Below are 24498 nucleotides of genomic sequence, written 5' to 3'. Positions count from 1 at the left end.
TTTTAAATTTATAGTTGTAATCCAGTAAGCAACTGTGTGAAAGTAACTTATATATGCGACTTTAACACCTTATTTTTTTCTACAAGAACTCTTCTTCTGAGGATATACCCCAAGATGGTTACCACTTTTCAAAAAAACAAGTGAATGTCTTCTCACTTGTACTACATGGAGTCATATAATGTATTGGAGAGGGGGGAAATCACCATATGAGCATGACCTCAACAAATTTGTAAGTAAAAAATGTTTATTGAAGTGATTTTAACACATCTGAAATGAATATCTAGAAATATACCAACCACTGAAATGACTTCACACTTTGATTTTTAATATTTTATATTACACATTCAGATTGTTAATTTCTTAATGCTGATCATTTTCTTGTTAGAACTGAAAAAATAAAAGTTAAAAGAGGAAAGAACATGAAGACTTGTTTATTTTCCAGCTGCTGTTGGCTCCTGTATATGTCTACTCAGAAGTAATTGCTACTGAGTTCAGTGGGCCTTAATCCCAGGTAAGTGTGTACAGAGGGTTGAAGTCATAGGTCACTTCCAGACTGCCACTGTCTTGTGCATGGGATATAGTTGCATACTGGCAAATTCAGGTTGTGCAGTTGAAGTGGATTTGGTGCTCTTGCATCACAAACCTGCTTCCAAAATCAGACTTTTGTGGCAAAGAAAAGTGATGGGGAAACACTCCTGAAAGTTTGGAACAGCAATTGCTTGATGCGACATCATATAACAACCCTTTAAATACATCCAAATGAATGTTCAATAAACAGAGGGTGTCATATAGCCTCCCTGTAAACTTGGTGGAAACAAATCAAGATGAACGCTCAATTAATAAGACATCTGGAATTGCCCAGACTGTAAGTTTTCCTTCTTCTCTCCCAAGTCCATTTTAATGTGTTTTTAAATAGGTATAGCACCAGGTCATTTTATTGTATCATTTTTATAATATTTTGATCAGAAATGCATGGGCTGCTACGTAATGAGATAATTAATATCTGCAGCAGCTTTCAGAATGTTAATTGTCTTTGTCTCAAGAATGAAATTTGAGCACTAAGTCAAGGCTGGCAATGAAGGACACAAAAGTCACAAAAGCAACACTGGCAGCTTCTTGACTCACCATTCAAGGTTTCTGATCCCAAGTATTTATTTATTCCATGCATTGTATATGTATCTCACATTTCTCCTACACAACTCAAGGATCCCAGCCAGGTGCTGACCACACATAGACTTCAGCAAGGTTGTTGCATTTTGTGCCTTCAGACGGTTTCCTACATGTGCCAGATACAAAAAAATAACTTTGTTGACATGACATTGAGCAAATTCTTTAGTTGCCGTTGAAATGTAACCACCTGTGAAATGAAACACAGCCATTGCTGAAGCATAGGAACATAATGGGTAGAATGAAACATAGTACTAAGGACATTGTTCCATCACTGAAAGCATTTCTCCCTCCAACATACTGTCCTCCCAACCCTCCAGAGTAAATTTAGGGACAACATGGGGTTGTTCAGGAGTAGGGGGGGGGGGGAGAAAGCCCCATTGCACTCGTAGGAGTCCTTGCACTGGATTCTGCTAGAAGAACAGGTTAGCTGAATCCATCCGAACATATGAAGTTGCCATATATTGCCAGACATTTTCTCAAACTAGCAGGAACTCTCCATGGTCATTGCATAGCTGCCCATAGTTTACAGAGCTGTCCATGGTCCAAACAGTGATTCCCCCGCCACCCGCCCCAGCCTGTGCTGTGTTCCTTTTAAGCACAAATGCCAGAGACTGACTCTAGGATGGACCTTCTGCATGCTAAGCATGTATGCGACCACTGAGCTATGGACCTCTCTTCTAGAAGCAGGTGGTCACTCCTCATTAGTTCATGAGGGAAAGGACTGTTGATGGCTAATAGCCTCGATGGCTATGCTCTACCTACAGAGTTGGAGGCAGCAATGCTTCTGAATGCCAGTTGCTGGAAACCGCAGGAGGGCAAGGTGCTGTTGCACTCATGTCATGCTCCCTGGTTTCCCACAGGTTTCTGGTTGGCCACTGGAATAACAGGATGCTGGACTAGATGGGGCAATGGCCTGATCCACCAGACTAGTCTTATGTTATTATGTACAGAATAAAAATTATTATTGCCACCTATTCAGTACCATGGGAAGCAGAATTCAGTTTTCCAAATGGATGTTTTTAATTCACTGGGTCCCCCAGTTGAACAAAAGTCAGTTTATAAAGAGAAGGAATTGTATTTTTTCCTGCTTCTGTGATGTTTCAGAGGTTAACACTCTAATTTCTGTAAAAACAAGCTTTGTGCCGTTTCCTAGGCAGTGTCAGCAAAAGGTTCACCCCAATACTTTGAAGTCTTTTAACTGGAAAGTACCAGTGAAAAGAATTAATAGTCTTCTAGAAATTGTCATCTTCAAGTTGATCCTCCAACCTTTCAGCCCTTTCCCATGAGTTTCAATTTTGCCTCTTGGGAGACTTGGTAGATGAAGAATCTTCAGGTTCCACCTCCTCTTTGTTACAACAAAGGTCTAATTGCCATGAAAAGGCATCCACTATGATCCTCTCTTCTCTGTGGAGATGACCTCTCCTTGTTCCTATTCCATCAGCAAGGAAGTAATTCCAAACACTGGCAGATTCAATGACAACTGGCCAGCTCACTCTGCTACATCCCCAGAATCTTATCTCTGGCAGTAAAGGAGACAAGAGCCTAGCACCCTGTCAACAGACTCTGTGTAAAACGAAGAAGGGTTTAATCAAAATGACACTAGCATTCTCCCTTAGCATAGCCATTTCTTCATTGCAAAGCAATCAGTTTTGACTTGGTGTGTGGCAACCATCCACAGGCTTCAGTGTACAAGAAGCAGGCAAATGCTGGAATGGTGCCACACAGCATGCACTGCAGTGGCTTTAAGGTTCTTTACTGAATCTAAACCATGGGTAGGCAAACTAAGGCCTGGGGGCCAGATCCAGGCCAATTGCCTTCTAAATCCAGCCTGCGGACGGTCTGGGAATCAGCCTGTTTTTACATGAGTAGAATGTTTCATTTTATTTAAAATGCACCTCTGGGTTATTTGTGGGGCATTGGAATTCTTTCATTTTTTTCTTCTTGTTCAAAATATAGTCTCCCCCCCCCCCCAAGATCTGAGGGACAGTGGACCAGCCCCCAGCTGAAAAAGTTTGCTGATCTAAACTGAAGCCTGCCTAATAATTTCCCTGGCTCCAAGAGTATGATGCCCTTGGCTAGTATAACTCTGGGGGAGTTCTCCCCACCTCTTAATTGGGGCTAACCCTGCCATTAGGAAGAGTGAGGCAGCTACCTCAGGAGGCAGATGTTGGTGAGCAAAGAGCATTGGAGTATGGAACTGTGCGTGAGAGACACATGGGTTGCACTGTGTCCTCTAAGCTACCCTGCTGCCCTCAGCTGCAGTGGAGAATGATGTCCTGCTGACAATGTTGAAGTAAGATACAACCACCAGTTTGGCTGGTTTCTCTGCATGGAACTGGAGGGAGGTAGATACAAACAGATTCCCTTGGTACTGAAAAGACCCTGAGAAAAGACGAAATGATCCTCTCTGGGGTGATGGTTTCCATTACTGGGCTGCCACCACCAAAACAACTACCTCCCTAGTAGCCATCCAATGATATATCAGATAACCAGGTCATTAAAAGCTTCACAGAACAAAGGTATGGTAATAACTGGTTTGTCCTACAGCTATCAAGAGGGCAATAGGTCCAGACAGTTCTTGGACCTCATTCAGTTATTGTTATTATGCGGGGCTTTCACTGACCTGGCTGAGATGTGCATGAACCTGCTCCTTTTTCTTCTCCTCCAACATGGTTACAAGTAGGTAGCAGCATCTACTTTCATTTCCAACTAATGGCAGATTGTTTTGTTGTCCAACCCAGGAGCTGCAATTAATTTTAACTGAACAAGTCAGGATGAGAAACCACAGCTTGAAGTTGACTTGTTGCTGCAAACCATTGTTTAAGCTAACCACAGTTCATCCCACTTCAGATAAAATGTCTCACTGCAGTTAGTTGAAAATGAAAGTGAATGCTTCTCATCTCCTCCTGGTGATCAAGCAAGAGGGGAAAGCAGTCAGAGGAAGTACACAAACCTAAGGTTCACTTATGTGGCATTAGTCCTTGCCCAATTGCAGCCAGGGTCCTGCAATATTCCAGAGAAAGGAAAGCTAGGGGTTCATGTGCACAGCTGCCTGGCTATGAGAAAGCCGGTTGCTTAATTTTTTGCTTGTTTGTTGTCGAGCTTGCCACTTCGAAATTAATGAAGTGGAAAGTGAAGTTTCATTTTAATATATTTCTCATTATCATTGTAACAATGCAAACAAAAACAACAATGGAGTTAACAGATAAATTGATTCATGACAGCAAAATAATCAAATAGATAAATGGAAGGGTTTGGAGGGGTTGCTTCAGCAATTTACTTGTTGTTTTGTAAGCAGTATGCAACGACTTTCAAATTTCTTGAAACAATGAAAGTGGAGATGAAATAGTGAAAAAGGATTCAGGTGATGTCTGTGTGAGAGAGAGAAAAGCAAGGAGGACAAGAAAAAGCCTCTGTTGTGGGGTGTCTGTGTAAAAAGTTTTAGTTGCATTATGCACCAATTGTAGCAAATAGTATGTATTGTTTTCCTATTGGTTATCTATATACACTCAGGAAAAAAATGCATGCAGTTTGCCGAGACACTCAGCCCGCTAACACCTGAGTGATGTAGCTGACTTCTGTTTGTGTAATAAACATCAACACAGTGAATAATGCTTCATCCAGCCCTGACTCCGAGGGCTGCCAGTGATTACTCTTGGCATCCTTCATGCTTTCTCTGATTGCAGCAATTCCACAAAGTCACCTCAGACCCCAAGCACAAAATGGAGGCAAGAGTAATGCTGTGGTGGTAATTCATGGGCCCTTCTTGACCTCCCATGGGGCAAATAGATTTTTTAAAATCATCATCGTGTATCCTTTAAATAAACTGTAGCTGTGCTTGAGTTTTGTTTAGCCAACATCTTGGTAATATCGGGTTGGTTTGCTTGCGGGCTTAATTTTCATCAGACTGCCAAAGGTGGTGAGCCTCCTTTTCTCCCTTTTCTCTGTGTCATGATTTTAGCTGTCACAAAACTAGTCAGACTCAGTGCCACTTCACATACAATTTTTACCAACTGAAAATAGATACTTGGGCTGCATGTGAGGTAACAGATCCTAGACTGAAACAGAAACGAGGAATACTCTTGAGCACCCATTAGACTCAACAACACTAGCACTTTTGATCTCCCCTTGATGTAAACATTACACTGACCATGTGAGTGGTCCAGGGCATTTATCTCAGCAAACGTAAAATTAATAATGAAAGATCAAGTTTATAAGAAATAATAGACAATCCTCAAATCCGAGCCAGTTCCTTGCACATACATTTTAGCATTCTTTAGCTCTACTGCCCTATTCCTAGAAATCTCTTTTCAGAGTTTAGTTATCCTTTGTTTTTCTGAAAAAGAATGGGGGTAAAGAGCGAGAGAGAGAGAGACAGTTATCCTAGAAAGAATAACTCTTAGGCTGTGCAGCACAGGAATTATTCCTCTATCATGAAACAGTTCATATTTTGGCGGTTGTTAAGCTGATTCATTTTGTTCTTGCCATTCTTGTTGATATTCAAACAATTTTTCATGGTTTCCCTGCAAACATAATCCTCTTTTTGTGTGGGTCTTTCAGAAAAGCAATTTACTTTTTCTAATTGGTTTATCAAATGGGGAGCCATCTACCTGCATAGAACAGGCTCATTATGAAATTAAAACATTTGCCAGCTTTCCAACCCGGCTTATATAGTTTTCAATTAACTCCTTTCATCTTTTTCCCAGTCAAAATCTTTGGCCCATGATGTGAGTCATTGTGGAGATCAAGGTAATAAAGACAAGCTGTGGCTGTCCCCAGAGTAATGGATTAGAGATGCTGAGCTCTCTTTGCAGCCTCTTTCCACAAAGATGCACCAAGGGGATGAAGGGGAAATTAATGCTACAGGCCTAGGAAAAGACTGATGGAAACTGTGTGCCCTTTCCTGCCTGTTTCCTCGTCTGCTGATGGAGGTCAAGACGAAAGACTGATAAGGAAAACATGGTAGTGCTATTTGTAGCATCCTAGTGAAAAGCCTCTAAGTATGTCTAATTCAAAGAGTTGCAGAGATATTGATGGACAGCAGAGGATCACAACCCGCTTAGGTGGTCGACACATTTGACACAGGGGGCAAACTGAAAATATATGTGCCAGAGAAGGTCACTTATTAGCATATTTTATTTCTAGCCAGCTAATGATCTTTGCATGTGCATAATCAATTTCATTTTGGGAGTGGAGGGAGGAATAGTCAAATTCCTTTTTACATTCTGTATTTTACTCTTTGTGTTCCAGTCAGATGAGAAAACAAAAATCCTGGTTTCCCTGGTCCCAAACATCAGAAGACTTAAAGGTCTGTGCTATAAATCATTATGCAGGAAATTATAGTTATTTTTTAATTTCTCTAGGAAAGAAATATCAGAATGGGGGAGAGATCAACAACATGAGGTTGGAACAATATTTTTGCAAAATTTATTCAGACCCCATGAGGAACATGCCATATATCAAAACATCAGACCATAGCTCATCATTGTCTGCTGATTGACAGTCATCCAGGAATCGAGACAGGAAGTTTATATCCCTACCTTGTGATGCCAGGGATTTAACATGGGTCATTTTATTTATTTATTGTTTATTTAAGTTATTTCATAAAATCTATACACTGCTTGATTGTAAAAAACAACAATGACCGCTCCCCGCTTAAAACGGGGGGCGCCCTTTGCGTGGACGCGCGCAGCCCTAGATCTGGAGCGGCCCCATCAGCATAGGCTTGGCTTTGCCTTCCCTCAGGTGGGATACCTGGAGGTCTCCGCCTACCTCAGTCAGTTGTCCAATCCCACCTGGGGGAAGCATTGCCAAGGAGACCAGGCCAGGTAGGGGAGGGATTACCTGCACACACAATAGAGGGAGGATCTTACCTGGGAATCCTCACTTGGCTCCAGATCTTCTCCCACCCTACCCACCCTCAGTTAATGTCTTCTTTTGCAGGTTAACTTTTCTTCACAGGTTTTGCAGGTTAACTTTTCTTCACAGGTATGCGGGCGCTGCTACGTTAAGGTCGCTGTTAAAGGGCTGGAAAGGAATTTCCCTGCACTGGCAGGTTTCGCCTTTCCCGTAGCAAAACGTTAAAACTTTGGCGGTATCAGGCCTTGGGCGGAATCCATCTTCCTCTTTGCAGCGGCGATACCAGGGTTCACCGTTAAAGGGGTTTCTGAAGGGAGGCTTTGACCGTACGCCGAAAGGTCGTCATTGCTCTCCCCGGCGGCGGCATAACGGGGGCGGCTATCTCTGCTTGAACATATGTTCTCCACCCCCCCGCACACACACTGGATAACCCTGAAGCTCCCTAGGTCCCCAGCTGGGGACTGGGGGGGGGGGGGAGAACGCCCAATGCCTGAGCCAAGGTCTACCCACATTTGAAATTTAATAAAGTTGTGGGCAATTTAATCCCATAGCATGTTCTCTTGAGTCATTATTCCACATGACGGGGGGGGGGACCGCTCGGGATCTGGGGACGCCGCCTGTCCACGCAAAAACACCTCAAAGCAGTTTACTAAAACAATAAAACAGAGAGAAATCTGCAACCATACTTTGATACATACAAAAATTAAAATACTAAAAGAGTTTTAAATTACCTCATGCAAAGTATGTGGTCTACCACTGAACTACGACTCTAAGACCGTATCCCACTAGTGTCCCGAAAGAACCAGAACATCCCATTTTTTTATCACAAGAGAATGGCAGCCATTTTGGGCACTGTGATATCACAAAATTTTGTGTTGTGTCGTCCCCCCCCCCCCCCCCGGCAAAAAAAAAAGTGATTTCACACAGAGCCCCAAAATGCGTATTTTGGGCATCAGACCCAGAAAACGCATTGGTTTTTTTCAGGGGAGGAAAGCCTAGGTGCCCAAGGCAACAGACCTGTATCCACTTTCCTGGTAGTAATCTCTATTGTACTTGATCAACCTTAGTATTATGTAGGCATGAATAGAATTGTTCTGTCAAGGTTGCTTTGAAACTGGAATGGATGGATCAATTTATTACCATTTCAATCCATCCTGTTTTATTCAATATCATGTATACTCCACATTTGCATTTAAAATTTTCTGCTTTTTCATATACATCTCCCCTAAGATCCACAAATTTGTATAATTCCCACCCCTTAAAATAAACATTTATTTGCATTTTTAAGCCAAAACTGCATCAGAATTCTGATAAGCGTACACTCCTAAGGATAACTGAATTCTGATCTGTCTGTTAGTCTGGGAAGTGCAAATTCAGCTGGCTTGCTTTGAAATGCAGACCAAACAACACTTGCCTCCATCCTCTTTGAAATGCTTTTAAAAGGAACTACAGAAAATCAACATCCATCTATTCTCTTCTGTCTGATTTCTTTTGTAGGATAAACGTTGTGGATTTTTAAGGTATGTTAACATCAATGGTATGCCAACATTGGGTTTGAAGTTGTCTAATTAAAAAAGATATTGATGCCTACAGTAATCCCCTTTGTTTAGCATTCAAAGGGAAAATTCTCACTGTCTTCAGTGATAAACCAATTAGGTCTCATCTAGGTAAATGAATAAAATAGGAAGCACCACAGACAGCTGAGGTGTGAATTAGCTGTTCGCCCCTCCCAAAAAGGATCACATAATTACAGTGGAGTCTGTAAATTATCAGCTATATATGCTACTACGGAATAATTAAAAGGCAAAGTGAATGTTTGTAATTAGTAACAGGAAAGAATAGAAAATCACATAGGAAATGCCATATTGTTACACGCCGTACATAGTGTTAGTCTATACCTGTAGCTGGATGCTGTAGGGGATATCAGATCAAATATTCACAATATCTGCTTACTGGATGAAAATATTATACTTGCAGCTGTGAATAAGTGTGAAAAAATAGCAGCAGGTTTTTGACTCTCACAGAATGCTGCACTAAAAAAGTGATGCCTTCTTACAAAAAAGGTATTTCAAATTTAAACATTTTCCCACTTAAGTGGGAAGGATACTTGAAGACTCCTTTAAAGGAAGTTGTGGGGTATATATATATAAACCCAGAGCTAAAAGGGACCCTGAGAATCATCTAGTCCCTGTGCAGATATCCCTTGTGGGGGTCAAACCTCAGCACCACACTCTAACCAACTGAGCTATCCAGCAGGTAATCATAGAAATGAAATAGACTTGTGCAGTAATCTCTCTGCACCAGGGCTCCTATGCTCAGACATGGGCAGGGGTTCAGGCTAAATTGCCAGTTTACAAAAAGTGGAGGGAGAGAGAATAAATGTACAGGAAAAAATGTACAGGGTCACTCAGAGTAAACCTAAATTAACAAACCTAAGTTCATCACATTCCTTAATTTTAGTGGGTCTGTGCTGAGTAGGGCTACCATTGGATGTATCCGTAGCAAGTAGATAAGAGCATTTACCAAAGGCGTCAAGAAAAACATATCCAGAGCAAGGGTTCCCGCCTCCTCTCAGCAAAGGAGTTGCTCAGTCTAAATCAGAATCCTGCCCCCAACAGGAAGGACGCCAGAACCCTGCTTTTCTCCTCATGCCCTCCTGCAGTTCTCTGAGCTTCTCCCAACTCCTCCTGTGAGGACTGACTGGTTGGCCTGTCTCTTCCCCAGAAGACACAGACTCTGGCTTATCTGATGGTTGCCTGGCAACGCTTTGGTCAACTTCCAACTCTTCCTCTCTTTGTGAGCTAATGGCTTCTTCCCTGGGAAGGAGGGGCCCTGGGCTGTCCTGTCTGCAATCTAACAGTTCTCCCTCATCTGCAGAGCCAGCCTCTTGTTCACTCAGCTCAAATTCCAAGTCTGAACCCACTGTGCCCGGGGGGGGGGGGGGCAGGTTTCTGACTCTGCTGTTGTCACTAAAGCTTGTAAAACTCACACCACATCTGGGCCAATCATCTATTGCAAAGCCAGTGGGGAAAAAGATGACCCCAGTAGCCAATTCCAGGATCACCCCCAAAAAAATTCTACTTGGCTCCCGAAGGGTAACCAGCTAATCCAGCTGTGACAAAGGGATGGGTGTGTTGCCTTGCTAAGCAAAGAGTCTCTTCCCACATGGCCTGGCCCCATGGATATGTAAGAGGGCAGCTGAAATCTCCCAAGGTGTTTCATTATGGCACTAAGGGGGTCGGTAGGACAATATCTATGCTTAATTTCACAAGGTCAGAGAGGAATACTGTGAGCTTTCAACATGATTTGTTTTCTCCGTGCCTGAATATGACATATCAGGCAGATGAACCATTGTTTGACCTAGCAGTAATGGTTCTTTCTTGTGTACTTGTGGCTTTATAAAAGTCTGAGATAAATTGAACAAAGCACTAAGTTCAGATGCTATTGGATTTGTCAAAGCTGCTTTTGGCAGGAAGTCAAAAGTTGTTTTATAGGACATCCTGTATACGATTAGTCTAGATAGACTGGAAAGCAACTGACCTCCTACTTCAGAGGAACGATTGAAGTTAGATATAGAGGGATGCACATGCAGCTACAGAGCAGCAACAGATAATTTTCTCCAAGCTCACCATTCTTGTGATTAACTCCCAGATAGGCTTCAGAATACCTTTGTGCTTTGATTAAAGTAGTTCTATTTATTATTATTTAATTTTGCAGCCCATCCTGAGATCTCCAGGTAGGGAACAATAAAAAACTGAAATCATTTGTAATAAGTAAACCACCAGATGCTGCAGATCAGCCCCAAATTATTAAAAATCACCAGAGGCTTGGGTGAACAGCCATGTTATAAGCTGGTGACTAAACAATAGCAAACTTGGGGCCTGGCAAATTTCAGAGGGGAGGAAATTTCATAAACAAGGTGCCACTACAAAGGAGGTGCTTTCTCATGTCACCACACAGAGCATAACACCTAGCAGTGGGCAGTTAGGAAGATGCAGGCAGGACTATACTGGGAGATACACTGCTTCAAGCAATTAAGCCTGACATTGTTTAGGGCTTTAAATTCATTTGCAATGCCTTGAATTCAAAAGAGGGTGCAATTCTTTAAGAGCCAGTGTTATGTGGCTCTGCCTTGCTGCTCCACTCAGTAGCCAGTCAGCTGCAGTTCGCACTAGCTGAAGTTTCTGCATCATCTTCCAGGGCATCCCCACATACAGTATGGGATATATGCTGCTTTTCTTTTCTTTTTTTAAATAATTTTTATTAACCGGCCAATCAAATCAAATTAAATCACACCACATAAATTCCGAATTACAAAGCCGAATTTTAAATTTTGTTGGGGGGACCCATATTTCAAGATCCAAAGGGGGATTCTGATCATCTTCTTGCTACTGCGTTAATGTCCAAATCAATCCAAATCAGTCCAAACAGAGTTCATAATTCTATCCAGTCTTATCTTGCTGTTTCCACATCACATCTTGTTCATATATTTTCTCTTTTTTCTTTATGATCTCTTCTGATAGTCTCCTTAAACCGATAAACACCAATAATAATCCTGAGTGAATTTTCCGTTCTTCCAATCCTCAAATCAAGATGGTTTCCATATATCATCACCTTCATAGATAACATCGCTCTTTGATCTCGTAAAACTGTCTCTCTTAAGTCCCTCTGAGGAGTTTCACCCACAAGATATAAACAGCTCTATTTCTCTCTTTCTCCTCCCAGACTCAAGACCTCCGACAGAACTTCCCAATATGGCGACGGCATTTTTAACTGCGTCATTCCAAAGCTCTTATACATTCCACGCTCTTCTTAAAACATGCTTTGGTTCGAAAGTTTATCTCCACACAGCCTTAAATCCACAGCTTAAGTCCTTAAAACGACAATTCTGACTCGTGAGGGGAGGGGATTCTTCTTTAATCACATAAGGAAAGAAAGGAAAGTTTTTCCCCCTCCCCATCAGTCATTTGCCATACCGTATCTTGGCGTATCTTCTCATGTTTTATTCTTGTCTTGTTTTGTCAGAGATCTCTTCTGTTAGCAGTCTTTACTCCCCCTCCTTCCTTGAAATATGTGCATTCCTTCATCCAAATTGTTTCTTTTGAAGTTCTTGCAGCTAGTGGCGCGGATCAGGGATGGCGTCCAGGAGTGCCGGAATCCCACAGGAGGGCTTTGTGCCTAGTGCCCCCATCCCCACAAATTCGGGGGTGGTATAGGGCACAGCAGGCAGGGGCAGTCCCCCCCACCATCCTGGGGGGGGTAGGGAGGCTAATTACTTCCATCATAGCCTCCAAATTACCTCGTGTGGGTCAGAGAGATGTCATTGTCAGCCATCTTCCGATGCGCCCCCTAGTGGCCCCCCTATATATGCTGCTTTTCAGGGTAAAGCGGTACCCAAGCTACTTACAAAAGAACATTAAAATGATAAAACAATTTTCAAACTACAAGAGTTGATTCTTTTTTAAAAAAAAAAAATCACCTGTTTAAAACAGTTTAAAGCCCAACTAACTGCACTTTCTAATGTTGTTGTTTAGTCGTTTAGTCGTGTCCGACTCTTCGTGACCCCATGGACCAGAGAACGCCAGGCACTCCTGTCCTCCACTGCCCCCCGCAGCTTGGTCAGACTCATGCTGGTAACCTCGAAAACACTATCCAACCATCTCGTCCTCTGTCGCCCCCTTCTCCTTGTGCCCTCCATCTTTCCCAACATCAGGGTCTTCTAATGCAGTTATATTAGACAGTTCCAAAGATGCGGGGGCCACTATTGAAAAGGCTTGCCAGAGCCCAATACAATTAAAGTTGAAGTGTTCTGATCCACACGTTAGTCTGGAATGTGTGTTTCAGATCAGTGCATATTAGAAATAATGAATTCTGCAAGCTCTCCTGCTAAAGACACCTTGTGCTTGTTAACTCTGCAACCACCAGTTCATCTTACCCTGCTTGCACTCTTGTGCTGGTGCTGCTCTACTAGCAAAAGGGTTACATTGGCAGAAGGCACCATTGTTAGACCAGACACCAGGGGGGCCAACTTGAATAAAATATTATGGGGGCCCAGGTAAGCCCCACCCCCCATAAACAATCACATGGTGCAGTGCACACACACATACCAGACCTCCGGATATAGGGCGGTACCGGTATATAAATTCAATAAATAAATAAATTTCAATTGGAATGCCCATCAACTTTGTGGGGTCCCGGCCCCCTCAAATATTTTATTGTGGGGGCTGAAGCCCCCGCAGCCCCTAGGAATTGGATCCTATGACAGAAATGACATGTCTACTCAATCTTTTAGCACAGGTCAAAGTAGATCAATCCATTCTTTAAGGGATACAGTGACTCGTCTGAAAGTGCTCAGCTTTGACTAGATTGTGCTTTGTAGAGCTAATGTTGAAAATGTATCCAAATTCTAGACATTCCAAATTCTAGAAATGCACCATGGGTGACTGAACCTTGCTCAGATGAACTTTTTTTCCTTACTTGCAAGTAAGTTGGGGCTCTTCTGCTAGACTCCAAAGCTCATTCGCTTTCTTTTTCTTTCTTTTTCTTTCTTTCTTTCTTGTTGCCCTTGAAACTAAACTTCAAAGTACTGGCGAACAAAGACAGCATGGAAAAGGAGGTTACAGTCAAACACATTATCCTAACCTCAATGTGACTATTGACAATGGCAAATTAGTTCCTGGTGATAAGTTAGATTAAGCAAAGACCACAATAAAGCACAAATCAATAGTTTTATGAATTAGGTATTCTGAGTCAGCAACGTCACATAAGACAATGCATCCAGCAGCATGGCATTCTTTGATAACACATCACACATAATTTGAATCTATCCTTGTTGTATTGTTGTACTGAAGCAATTTCTTCTGTATACTGTTGGAGTGAAAACTGCATCTACTGTTTTTATACTCTGTTTTCTCTTTTCACATTTTTAAAAATCCCACATTTTAATTCAACATCCCTCCCCTGATCTGCAGAGTGAGTGTAGAGATGACATTCAGTCCAGCCATATCAGGAGAGGTGGGACACTTAGGGCCACACACAGCCACACATAGAAATTATATACATATATATAGACACACACTGTGTGTGTGCGCGTGCGTGCGTGCGTCCCCTCATGCACAGCTCCATGATTGGTCAGAGGGCTAGGAGTTCCCAGTGCAGCCCAGGGAGTCTCGGGTTGCCATATGTCTAGAAATTCCCGGACAGATCCAGAATACTGTTGTCTTAAGCAGTGTCTGGACGGAAATTGCCTAGGTGTTCAGGAAAAGCTGACAGTGCCATTTTTGACAATTTTACTTTAGAAAAGCTCCAAAACGTTCATTCTTCTTCTTCTTCTTCTTTTTTGCAATTTTGCCCCAAAAGCTCAACAACTCTTGCTGAAATATGGCAACCCTAAAGACTGTACTCAATCTTTGCCCTGTATATGTGATTGGTCTTTACCTGGCTCTGCAAGGCCATGACAGAGGCCAGTGGTACTCTGAAATCTGTGCCCCGAAATCAGATATTTGTTGATTTATTATTTATTTCATAAAATGTATACACTCCTTGGTTGTGGCGGGGGGGGGACCCTCAAAGTGGCTTATTTTAGTACCCAGTTGTATTAGGATGATGTGGTTTATCTTTCTCAAAAGGGTCTGCTTCATCTGTTTAAGATCTGCGGAGGGTTTGCATACCTGTCATGAACACATCTGCCCCAAGTAGGGAAACCCAGCATGAGTCAGTAAGCAATCCTCCTCCCCCCTCTCTCTGACACAGAATGAAATGTGGATAAGGAGTCATCAGAGAATGGGAGGGTGACAAGTCAGCTCCAGCAAGAAGTACAGGCAGACTTAGAAAGCAGGCAAAATAGCATTTCCTCACTGGAAGAGGGGGCAATTAATCATCTGAGCCCAAGGAGTCGTCATATGGCAAAGGTATTAGGCAGGAAGCAAACCCAGAAATGTAAGGGTCACAGGTTCAGGATATTCTGCAGAACCAGGAAGTATTATTCAGAAGGGTCAACTGATTCATAAGCAATGGATGTTCAGTTAGACATCCAAGGCTAATTGTTTGTATTGCAATAAATATTCCAGCTAATTATGACTTGCATGCTGTGTTATCAAGACAGCAGCCTGAACTCCGGACAATACCCTCCCTGTCTGCAGGTGGAGGAGTTCAGCAGAAGTGGCTAGGGTGGGCTGCCCCACTGCACCAAGAACACTGTCTCCAGAATCGCCAGTCTTTTATGGTTCCCACACTTATCTGTTGGGTTGTTGCCGTGCTGTAAATCCTCAGTCTGGATTAATAAAACACTTGGCTACACATGTCTCTACAAGTGCTTGTGTGAAAGAGTGCACACATTTTGATTTGTACAGGTCAGCTATTGTGTACAAAATCGGATGGATTGTACACTCAGTGTATGGCATGTGTGAGCACTGTTAGTGTGACCCTTCCATCCAAGTTTCTGTGTCATGCCATGCCATCATTCTGGTGGGGGGCAAAGAACTGCCAAAATCTGGTGCCAAGAGTAGGGAAAGTGGAGTGAGACAACTTGAATCCCGGGATATTCCATTTCCTCCACATTTCCCCCATTCATTTTGTACAAACTCAATGAAAAATCTGGAAATCTAAAGTAAGACAGAGAGAAAAGTCGTCCATGAAGACTGATCTACTTTATGATTGCAAATATGTTTTGTGAAATCCTGTTCTCTTGCCTCAATCCCCTGACGTGCCTTTTACATAAAATGCAGATGAAGCCAGCATCTTTATCTGTTTTAATTTTGATCAGGCACACTGAGACCTCCTGACCTTTCCTGTTCTGCCACAGGAAGAGTGACTGTGAATGTGATAGAACATATTATACAAACCAAGCAGCATTAATTCTGATGGGATGATTAAATGCACCAAGGTGTGCTAATGAGCTCTGCTCAACAAGAACAGAAAAGAGAAAGTAGGAGACAGAAAAGTTTCACTTCCCCACCAAACCCAACATGTTTTATAATTTTACCCCCTCTGGGGTTCCCCTGAGCATTCTCTACTTATAATAGTCACTTTGAAAACAAGACATTCATTGCAGCAGGAGAGATGTAACCCCTACCTCCATTTTTTTAAATAAAAAATTGCCAATGTTGAACAATTGAACTACTTTGATGCTGTTTTAGTGCCCTTTATCATCCAACTTTCTGCCTTCTTTTTTGTCTTCATTTTTGCTCTGGCAACCCTTAGATTGCAGGATGAACTAATCTTTTAATTGCACTGTTTTTAGAATGTTTTAACTGAAACTGCTTTTTTAAAAAAAGAAAAGAAAAGAACTCATTTATAACACTTTAAAAAAGTGGATGTGTTTGCTGCCCTGGGATCCTTTGGGAGGGTGTCTGGGACATAAATTCAATAAATAAATAGATCTGTAGCTTCATTTGCTTCACCTGAATCAGGCTGGCAAGCCACATGCTTCTATATGTGAACAAAATTGTTGTTTGCTTTACAATCAGATTAAATGGTGGAATGGGAAATGACACTGAGGCAGACTGAGAAGGCAAAAATGGTGTGTAGAGCAGCACTGAATCCTCATGAATGTGTCTCCTATAAATGGGAGGGCACTGGATATCAAAAATTGGAGGTCACCTTCAACACTCATGGAAAAGAACACAAACTGAGATAAGAGAGAGAGAGTGATATGTAAGAGCGAGAATTTATGTTATATGTAAGATTTATGTATCGCAGGGGGTGGACTAGAGGACCCTCAGCGTCCCTCTTCCGACTCTACATTTCTATGATTCTACGATTCTCTGTGGAAAGGTAATGGGACCTGTCCCTGATAACATGTGCACCTCCAATGCACTGCAATTGTGATCACTGCAACAAGGTGACTTGATTTCTTTGAGTGCCTCCAAAAATACATAGGCAGCACCTCTTTGTAGATGTTCTCCTCATAGATATCTGACAATCAATAGGCAAAGAAAGCTAGGCGGGGAGGGAGGAGTTGTCCTAGTCACACACAGGGAAGGAGCAGCCACTGGCTGGCTTTCTGCAATGATTTCTCTCACTGCCTAATTTTTGCTAGCAACTGAGAGTGGAGGGAAAAGAGAAAATTCACCGCTGTGAATGGAGGAAGCTGGAGATAAACAACATATGAATGAGCAGCCAGCAGCTCCTTCATCAGTGTGCTTGTCTGTGATCACCTCCAGCTTCCTTTGCCTGTTGCCTGAGAGCCTCCCAAGTTCTTAGCAGGCAAAGCCCAGCCACTCCTCATGTGGTGAGGATAATCCACCTCCCAACGTTAAGACATACATGTTGGCACCTCAGTAGTGAATTCCAATCAAGTGGAGAGAAAATAAAGTTTGTCCCAGATACAGGAACAAAATAATTGGAGTCTTAGGCACCTTTCTTTAAAAAGATAGTAACCATTGCTTTTGGATATTAACAAGTACAGACTACGAAGTACTGAGACCAAATGCCAGCTGTCATATGACAAATGTTTACACCTGAAAAGATGGATTATTTACTTTAATATATATAGAGAGAAGTACTTCTATGCCAACATACATATACTGCAAAATCAGGATAGTGTACAGCAATAAAACATAAAATTAAAATCCTAAAATCAATTCTGAAAATAGGTAGCCAGTCGAAAAAGCTTCGGACAACTGCATAGGCATGTCAGCATAAAAAGGTTTTCAAGAGACACCTGAAAGTCAAAAGCTAAGATATCTATGGAAATCTGTGGAAAATACCAGATTTCAAATTGAGACTAGTTAGGCCTCTGTAACACGGGTTGCAATTGCCAGTGAATGAACTGGAAAGTAAGGGCACAGACATTTCTTAAGGACTGTGATATAGATTCTGTGTTTTGTAACTGAAAGTCAAATGCTGCATATGGTTGTCACATGTTGAATACTGCTGTCAAATGCTGAATTTTTAACATTCAGTTGTATTCAGTATACAGAAGCTTGACATTAAAATCCATAAAAGAGAATTTTGAGAATGTGTTACCAATTATGGATAAAAAATGATTTCAGTTCTACACATATGCAGGGTCCAAGGTGAGAGAAGATGCTTTACCTAAGCCTAGAGGTCCAAAGGGGCCCAGTCTGAGCTGATAGTCTATTAGCCTAAGGATCTTTGTTCAGCCCAGTGGCCGCATGCCAGTAGTGGATGTCGCCAGAGGCAAAAAAAGAATGTGCAATAGATGCAACATTTACCTTTGTACGGTAGTCTGTATTGCAGCTGTGCAAATGTCAGAGGTTTCTATGTACACATTATTCCACCATCCAAGCAAGCAGAAAGTCTTATGATAGCTCAAAAACATATTTTAGCCAGGCAAAGAGGGTGCAGGGCAGGGCCAGAGGTCTGTGGCCTGAGGAGCAGATACAGCCTGGGAGAGTCCTGAGGACCAGGTATGGCCCTCGGGCCTTCGGTTCCCCACTTCTCCTTCAATCAATATACAAATTTCAAAGTTGATTCTAATTCTTTTTCATCTACACATCCAAGCACCTTGAGATAAGGATTGGGTTGTGCCCTGGTAAAAGGTCCAAGTAAAGGACAGCTTTGAACTTTGATGTTCCTTCTTGAAAGTCAGTCTTTCTTGTTCCACACCATCCCTGTTTAATCTATCAATGTGCTTCCTGCCAGCAGCAACCACTTCCAAAAGAATATCCCTAATATATCATTGCCTTATGGTGCATAATTTTTAGATTATGTCTTTTAATTTTCTCAATGATGGCCAGTAGGTAGGACTAAATCAATTTTAACAAGACCCTCCTTAATTTTAAAAGCTGCAATTACAGCACCGTGAACTCATTTCTTTTCCAGGAAGAAGGAGGGGTTTCTCAGTCTTACCTCTTAGTCTCTAATCTTCTAATAGTGTCATAATTACTGCTGTAATTTTACTCTTCTTCAAGAGTAATTGTCTCTTTCCCCCCTAACCTATCATCAATAGCCCATGTTGCGTATAATTTGTAAAGGATGGTGGAATTATCATGATATCATTCTGTATGGGTGACAAAATATCAGGTTTACAGCTGTGAACTGCCTTCCAGTCTATATCAGCAGCTAACATGCTAAGGTTGTGTTTATAGAGGACTTAGACTATATGCCAATTAGATAGCAGGGTAGGTTTGTGGGAGCTGCAAAATAACTTTGTAATAATAATAATAATAATAATTTATTATTTGTACCCCACCCATCTGGCTGGGTTTCCCCAGCCACTCTGGGCGGCTTCCATAAAAACCAAAAATACACTAAAATATCACAGATTAAAAACTTCCCTGAACAGGGCTGCCTTAAGATGTCTTCTGAATGTCAGGTAGTTATTTATCGCTTTGACATCTGATGGGAGGGCATTCCACAGGGCAGGCGCCACTACCGAGAAGGCCCTCTGCCTGGTTCCCTGTAGCTTTGCTTCTCGCAATGAGGGAACCGCCAGAAGGCCCTCGGCGCTGGACCTCAGCGTCCGGGCAAAACGATGGGGGTGGAGATGCTCCTTCGGGTATACTGGGCCAAGGCCGTTTAGGGCTTTAAAGGTCAACACCAGCACTTTGAATTGTGCTCGGAAACGTAGGTCAGGATGCAACCTGTCATGCAGGGTGGGTGTTGATGGGACAGCTCCCCATTCCACCTGCCAAAAATCAGTGTTCTGGGGCTGAGCATCTAGCCCAACCCAGACCTGATTGTTAGGCCAGATCCAGGATGATATAGCCAAAGCAGACTTTTGCCTGCGCTGCCCTGCTTTCCTTGCCAGTCAATGTGGCTGACAACACCGTCACCCTATCGTACTCTGCTACTGTTTGGCTGGGATTTAGAGTGCTCTGTAGGCTACCATGGCTTCATCACAGTGCATTGAAATAACTTTATGAACACATGAGAAGCCACTTGTCTACAAAGCATGTAATGCTTAATTATTTGAGCGTAATTCCTCATAGTCAGCTTAGGCTCTGATTGTCTTTACTGGAAAATAAATGTAATGTTCATGTGGCTGTGCCATAGAGCTGCCATGGATTTTAATAAGCCATTGAGTGTTGCACTCCTTTAAAAACTGGCCAAGTCAAATATCTAGTTACTGTGGTAGAGCCTTTTGCATAAGACAAGTGTCCCCAAGCCTTTGTGTCTGGTCACTGATGCTTGTCTGTGCCTCACAACCATCGATCCAGTCTTTCAGCTACACTGAGTTCAATTAGCTCTTAGATTATCGTCTAGACTTCCACTCCACTCTCATTATATTATGCTAGAATCTGAGCCTTGCTATATCAGTTGTCTTAATCAAGATATCTCTGTGCCCAAAGCCTTTCCCACCTTTCCCATTCCATTGAATACTAGTGAGGGCTCATCATTGAGCCTACCTAGTAGCAGTGAAGGCAGCAAAGAAGGCATGCTTCGCTGTCTCCATTGCATCCTCATTGTGCTTTTCTGGCAGAGCTTTTCCGGGTAGTGAAGGGGCTCTGGAAGTCTGTTCCAAACAAGTTGGCAGAACTGTCAGTAGCTCACTGTGACTTGTTTGAAAATAATTTTGAGGATAAAAATCCACTTACTGGGATCTTGGCTCCACTGTTACAGCAGATGAATCTCAAGGGGTGGCCAGGGGACTGTCTAGTCTTGTTGTGTTGGATGAGATTCAGTTAGCAAGGCTTGAGGATGTGAACAAAGTGCTTGGAGCAGTCAAGGCAACTACTTGCACTCTGGACTCTTGCCCCTCTTGGCTGATAAAAAATAGCAGGGAAGGGACAGTTGGCTAGGCCAGGGAGGTGACTAATTTCCCCATGCAAGAGGGGATGATTCCTGCCTGCTTGAAGGAGGCAGTAGTACAATCACTCCTCAAGAATTCCCCCTAGATTCAAGAAATCTAAGTAACTACTAGCCAGTGGCCAATCTTCTTGGGCAAGGTTCTTTGTGAGATCTCTAAGAGCATGAAAGATCTCACTGGAAATCAGCACCAGTGCCAGTGCCACTTCTCTGTCAGTAAAGAAACATAACATTAAATGTAATAAAACTGTAATTTAATCGTCATATAAAAAAATTGCAAAGCACAGTTCCTGATGGCAATAACATATCATATTACTAATAACCTTCTATATTGTCGTAAAATCCAAGGATTGTCAAGTCCAAAGATTGTCAAGTCCAACAATTACAAAGTACAGTTCCTGTTGGCAATGCCATTTCATACGGATATCTTCCTTCTGTATCGTCCTATGTCTTAAAAGTGTAACAAACGAAACTTCCTTCTGCACAGTCCTATGTCTTGAGAGTGTAACAAATGGAACTACTTAGTAACAACAAGACAGCTGATGATAGACCAGTTCTCAGGATACACCCTTGTTTCGCCCATTGGCCTTCTTCAGACAAGGTTTCCAGGAGATTTTTCAGTAGGTTTTTCAGCCGAAAGTAGTCCACAGGAATGCAGGAGTTGCCAGTCAGAGACGCTACATATCAATGACCATTGAAACTAATCTATATAGGAGCAACCTCTGCACTGGGGCAGGTGCATGCAATTAGAATTAAACATTTTTAAAGAGACAGCCAGTTACTTGTGTGTTGTGGTGTTCTAAACATGATTTATATAATGAGGCAATTGTGGTGTGTTAAGTTGTGGGTCGTCTGGGCTTCAGCAGTGGCATCATCGACTGGCAGTTGTTGATAGGCTTGGGCAAGGTCCAGCTTAGCGAAGAGCTTACATGGTGTGTGTTGACTTCTCTGTCGGTGGCAGAGGTGGTGAGGCAGGTGCTACGAAGATGGCAGTGGCAGGGCAGCACTTCCCATTTCACTTCAAGTGTCAAAAAGGGATGTGTTGGCCCTAATCTGTGTTCACTTGAAAGTGAGTAGAACCCTCCTTGTTATAAAGGAGACCTTTCCTTTCCTTTGCAGTGCAGGAATAATGGCTTTAAGGCACATGGGGAGAGATACATATGAGGGCTGTGGTGTGGGGCTTGAGTATGCACCCCTGCTTCTAAACACCATACTGTGTATTCATAATCATGGCTGAGCTATTCTAGCTATGCTCCTCTTAAATTGAATCTGTGTTGTATGTTGAGCGTAGAAAGGAAATAGCCAGAAAATTTGGAAATGCAATGCAAAGACATAAAATATTTAATACAGTACGAAGCCTAAAGCGAGTCAAGAGACTTTCATTATAAAAGTGCTGAAGTTTCTTGAGACTACATAAGCTACTCTATTGCTCATGAATTTTTTTTTTTGCTTTAGTTAACACTTCTCAGAGCCGATGAGTGTTGGAAAGATCTCATGGAGCTACTGTTTTCTATTTTCTCATTTCATGGTTGATGTGCTGATCTTCCACGGTTACTATTTTTGTTTTAAATGAAAACATCATATTTGAAGAATACAGTCATGACACTAGTCTATATTAAAATGAAGAAATGCCAATATAATATAGGCTATGAAAGAAGCTACTAAAATAACAAACACTATAACATAGTGCCAACAGCTGTGTTTGAAAACTCCACCATTTCAGCGAAGGAAGGAAGAACATCAGAATTCTCTTATTGCTCCGAGTCAGACAAGAGAATGAATTCAGTGTAAAAGCTTTTCTAGGGATCAGGGTGTATTGCATGATAACCTCATCTTTCTGACTAAGATGTTTCTTTGTTAGCCTGACTCTTTCTCTCAAGATAGAGTCTAGTGATGGAAGAGAGACAGAGTCCCATCTGCCAAGCCCCACTGTACATATGAGTTCTAAAAGCTAGTTAGGGTTAATATGGCAGATATATGAATCAGTAGAATCGCAGCAGCTTCAATATATGCGTGCATGTATCTGTGAAAAGAACTACAGGCCTGCAAATGGATTCCCTACAGAAGCTGATTTAGGGGAATGCAACCAGTTCACCCACACTGGGCACCAAGCCAAGAGGGCTCTGCAAGGGGCGTCACAACAAGGATATTGAATGGAAGGCAAGAGATGGGGGCAATGAATTTTGGCATTGAAGAGTGCACCTCTGAAATTTGAAGGCCCAAAGTCTGCTGCTGTTCCCTACATAAGTGCTGGCAGACTTCCCTGGGTACATGCAAGTAGAGACAGATGAAACCTGTGTTTCAAACAGCCATCTAAATGGTCAGCAGCAAATTCAGACATTGAATTTGCCTGTGTGTGTGCTGATCTGGAAAAGCCTGGAACTACTTATGTCAACAATATATGTATTGTATGAATGGTTGATTAGTTGTCAGGGTTTTCAGCTTTGGTTTTTGCTAACTGGGAGTATCGAAGAGACCATAATATTTCTTGTTGCTAAGAATCAGCAAAACATCCTACAAAAAGTATACATTAGAATATATAATAAACTTGATGAGGGTTTTAGTAGCCTGAGACTAAATGTGTTTTAGGCAACAAAATCTGACACTTAAAAAAAGTGTTTAGGATGCAACAAGGATCTTTCTTCTTTTTTACAACAGCATAAGCCTATAAATATGGGACGCGGGTGGCGCTGTGGGTAAAACCTAGGACTTGCCGATCACATGGTCAGAGGTTCGAATCCCTGCAGCGGGGTGCGCTCCCGTTGCTCGGTCCCAGCGCCTGCCAACCTAGCAGTTTGAAAGCACCCCCGGGTGCAAGTAGATAAATAGGGACCGCTTACTAGCGGGAAGGTAAACGGCATTTCCGTGTGCTGCTCTGGTGCCAGTTCACCGGAGCAGCTTCGTCATGCTGGCCACGTGACCTGGAAGTGTCTGCGGACAGCGCTGGCTCCTGGCCTCTAGAGTGAGATGAACGCACAACCCTAGAGTCTGTCAAGACTGGCCCGTACGGGCAGGGGTACCTTTACCTTTACCTTTAAGCCTATAAATGTGTACAGTGGTACCTCGGGTTACAGACGCTTCAGGTTACAGATTCCGCTAACCCAGAAATAGTACCTCGGGTTAAGAACTTTGCTTCAGGATGAGAACAGAAATCGTGTAGCAGTGGCGTGGCAGCAGCAGGAGGCCCATTAGCTAAAGTGGTGCTTCAGGTTAAGAACAGTTTCAGGTTAAGAACGGACCTCTGGAACAAATTAAGTTCTTAACCTGAGGTACCACTGTACTTGGAAGTAAGCCCCATTTCGTTCCATGCAACGTATCCACAAGTCACTGTGTACAGGTTGCAACTTAAGAGGGCTAAAATTGTACTGTACAATTTTCTATTGTAACAACTTCAAAGTAAGTAGATTGTGCTGAAATATGTGGGCCGTGGATTGCCTACCCCTGCCTTCATAAAACATAGAGTTTACTCAGGAAACAATTGATACTTTTTCAGTGCCCAATTCAAAGCTTAAAGAATGTTGACTTTGAGCTCATGTCATATTAAAGCACAAAGGAAACAATTTTCCCACTAAAGGCTAGAGGGTCAAATTTAGCCAGGGTTCCATAAGTCACAGTGACACTTAACTGATAGCTCCCATTAGTTCACAGAGGGAAGAAATCATCAATGTTTGAGCCTTCCGGGTTGAAAGAAAAGCTTTCCCACTGTGAAATGGTGGGCAGCAATTAGGCGGATACTGTGTTGCATGCTCACCCTTG

The 24498-nt window shown here is 42.4% G+C and overlaps 1 protein-coding gene across 1 annotated transcript in view; it reads right to left on the bottom strand.

Moving 5' to 3' along the window:
• Positions 1-1136: 1136 nt before the first annotated feature.
• Positions 1137-24498, bottom strand: part of SORCS1 (sortilin related VPS10 domain containing receptor 1) — a 437156-nt gene continuing 413794 nt past the window's right edge. Inside the window, exon 27 of the mRNA XM_079976044.1 lies at positions 1137-1276. Coding sequence (XP_079832170.1) covers positions 1152-1276 — 125 coding nt within the window. The 3' untranslated portion in view covers positions 1137-1151. The remainder of the gene's footprint in view (positions 1277-24498) is intronic.

The sequence above is a fragment of the Podarcis cretensis genome, assembly GCF_951804945.1.
Source record: "Podarcis cretensis genome assembly, chromosome: 5".
NCBI classification, from domain to species: domain Eukaryota; kingdom Metazoa; phylum Chordata; class Lepidosauria; order Squamata; family Lacertidae; genus Podarcis; species Podarcis cretensis.
Note: the sequence above shows the minus strand (reverse complement) of the source record. Positions and strands in the feature narration are given on the sequence as shown.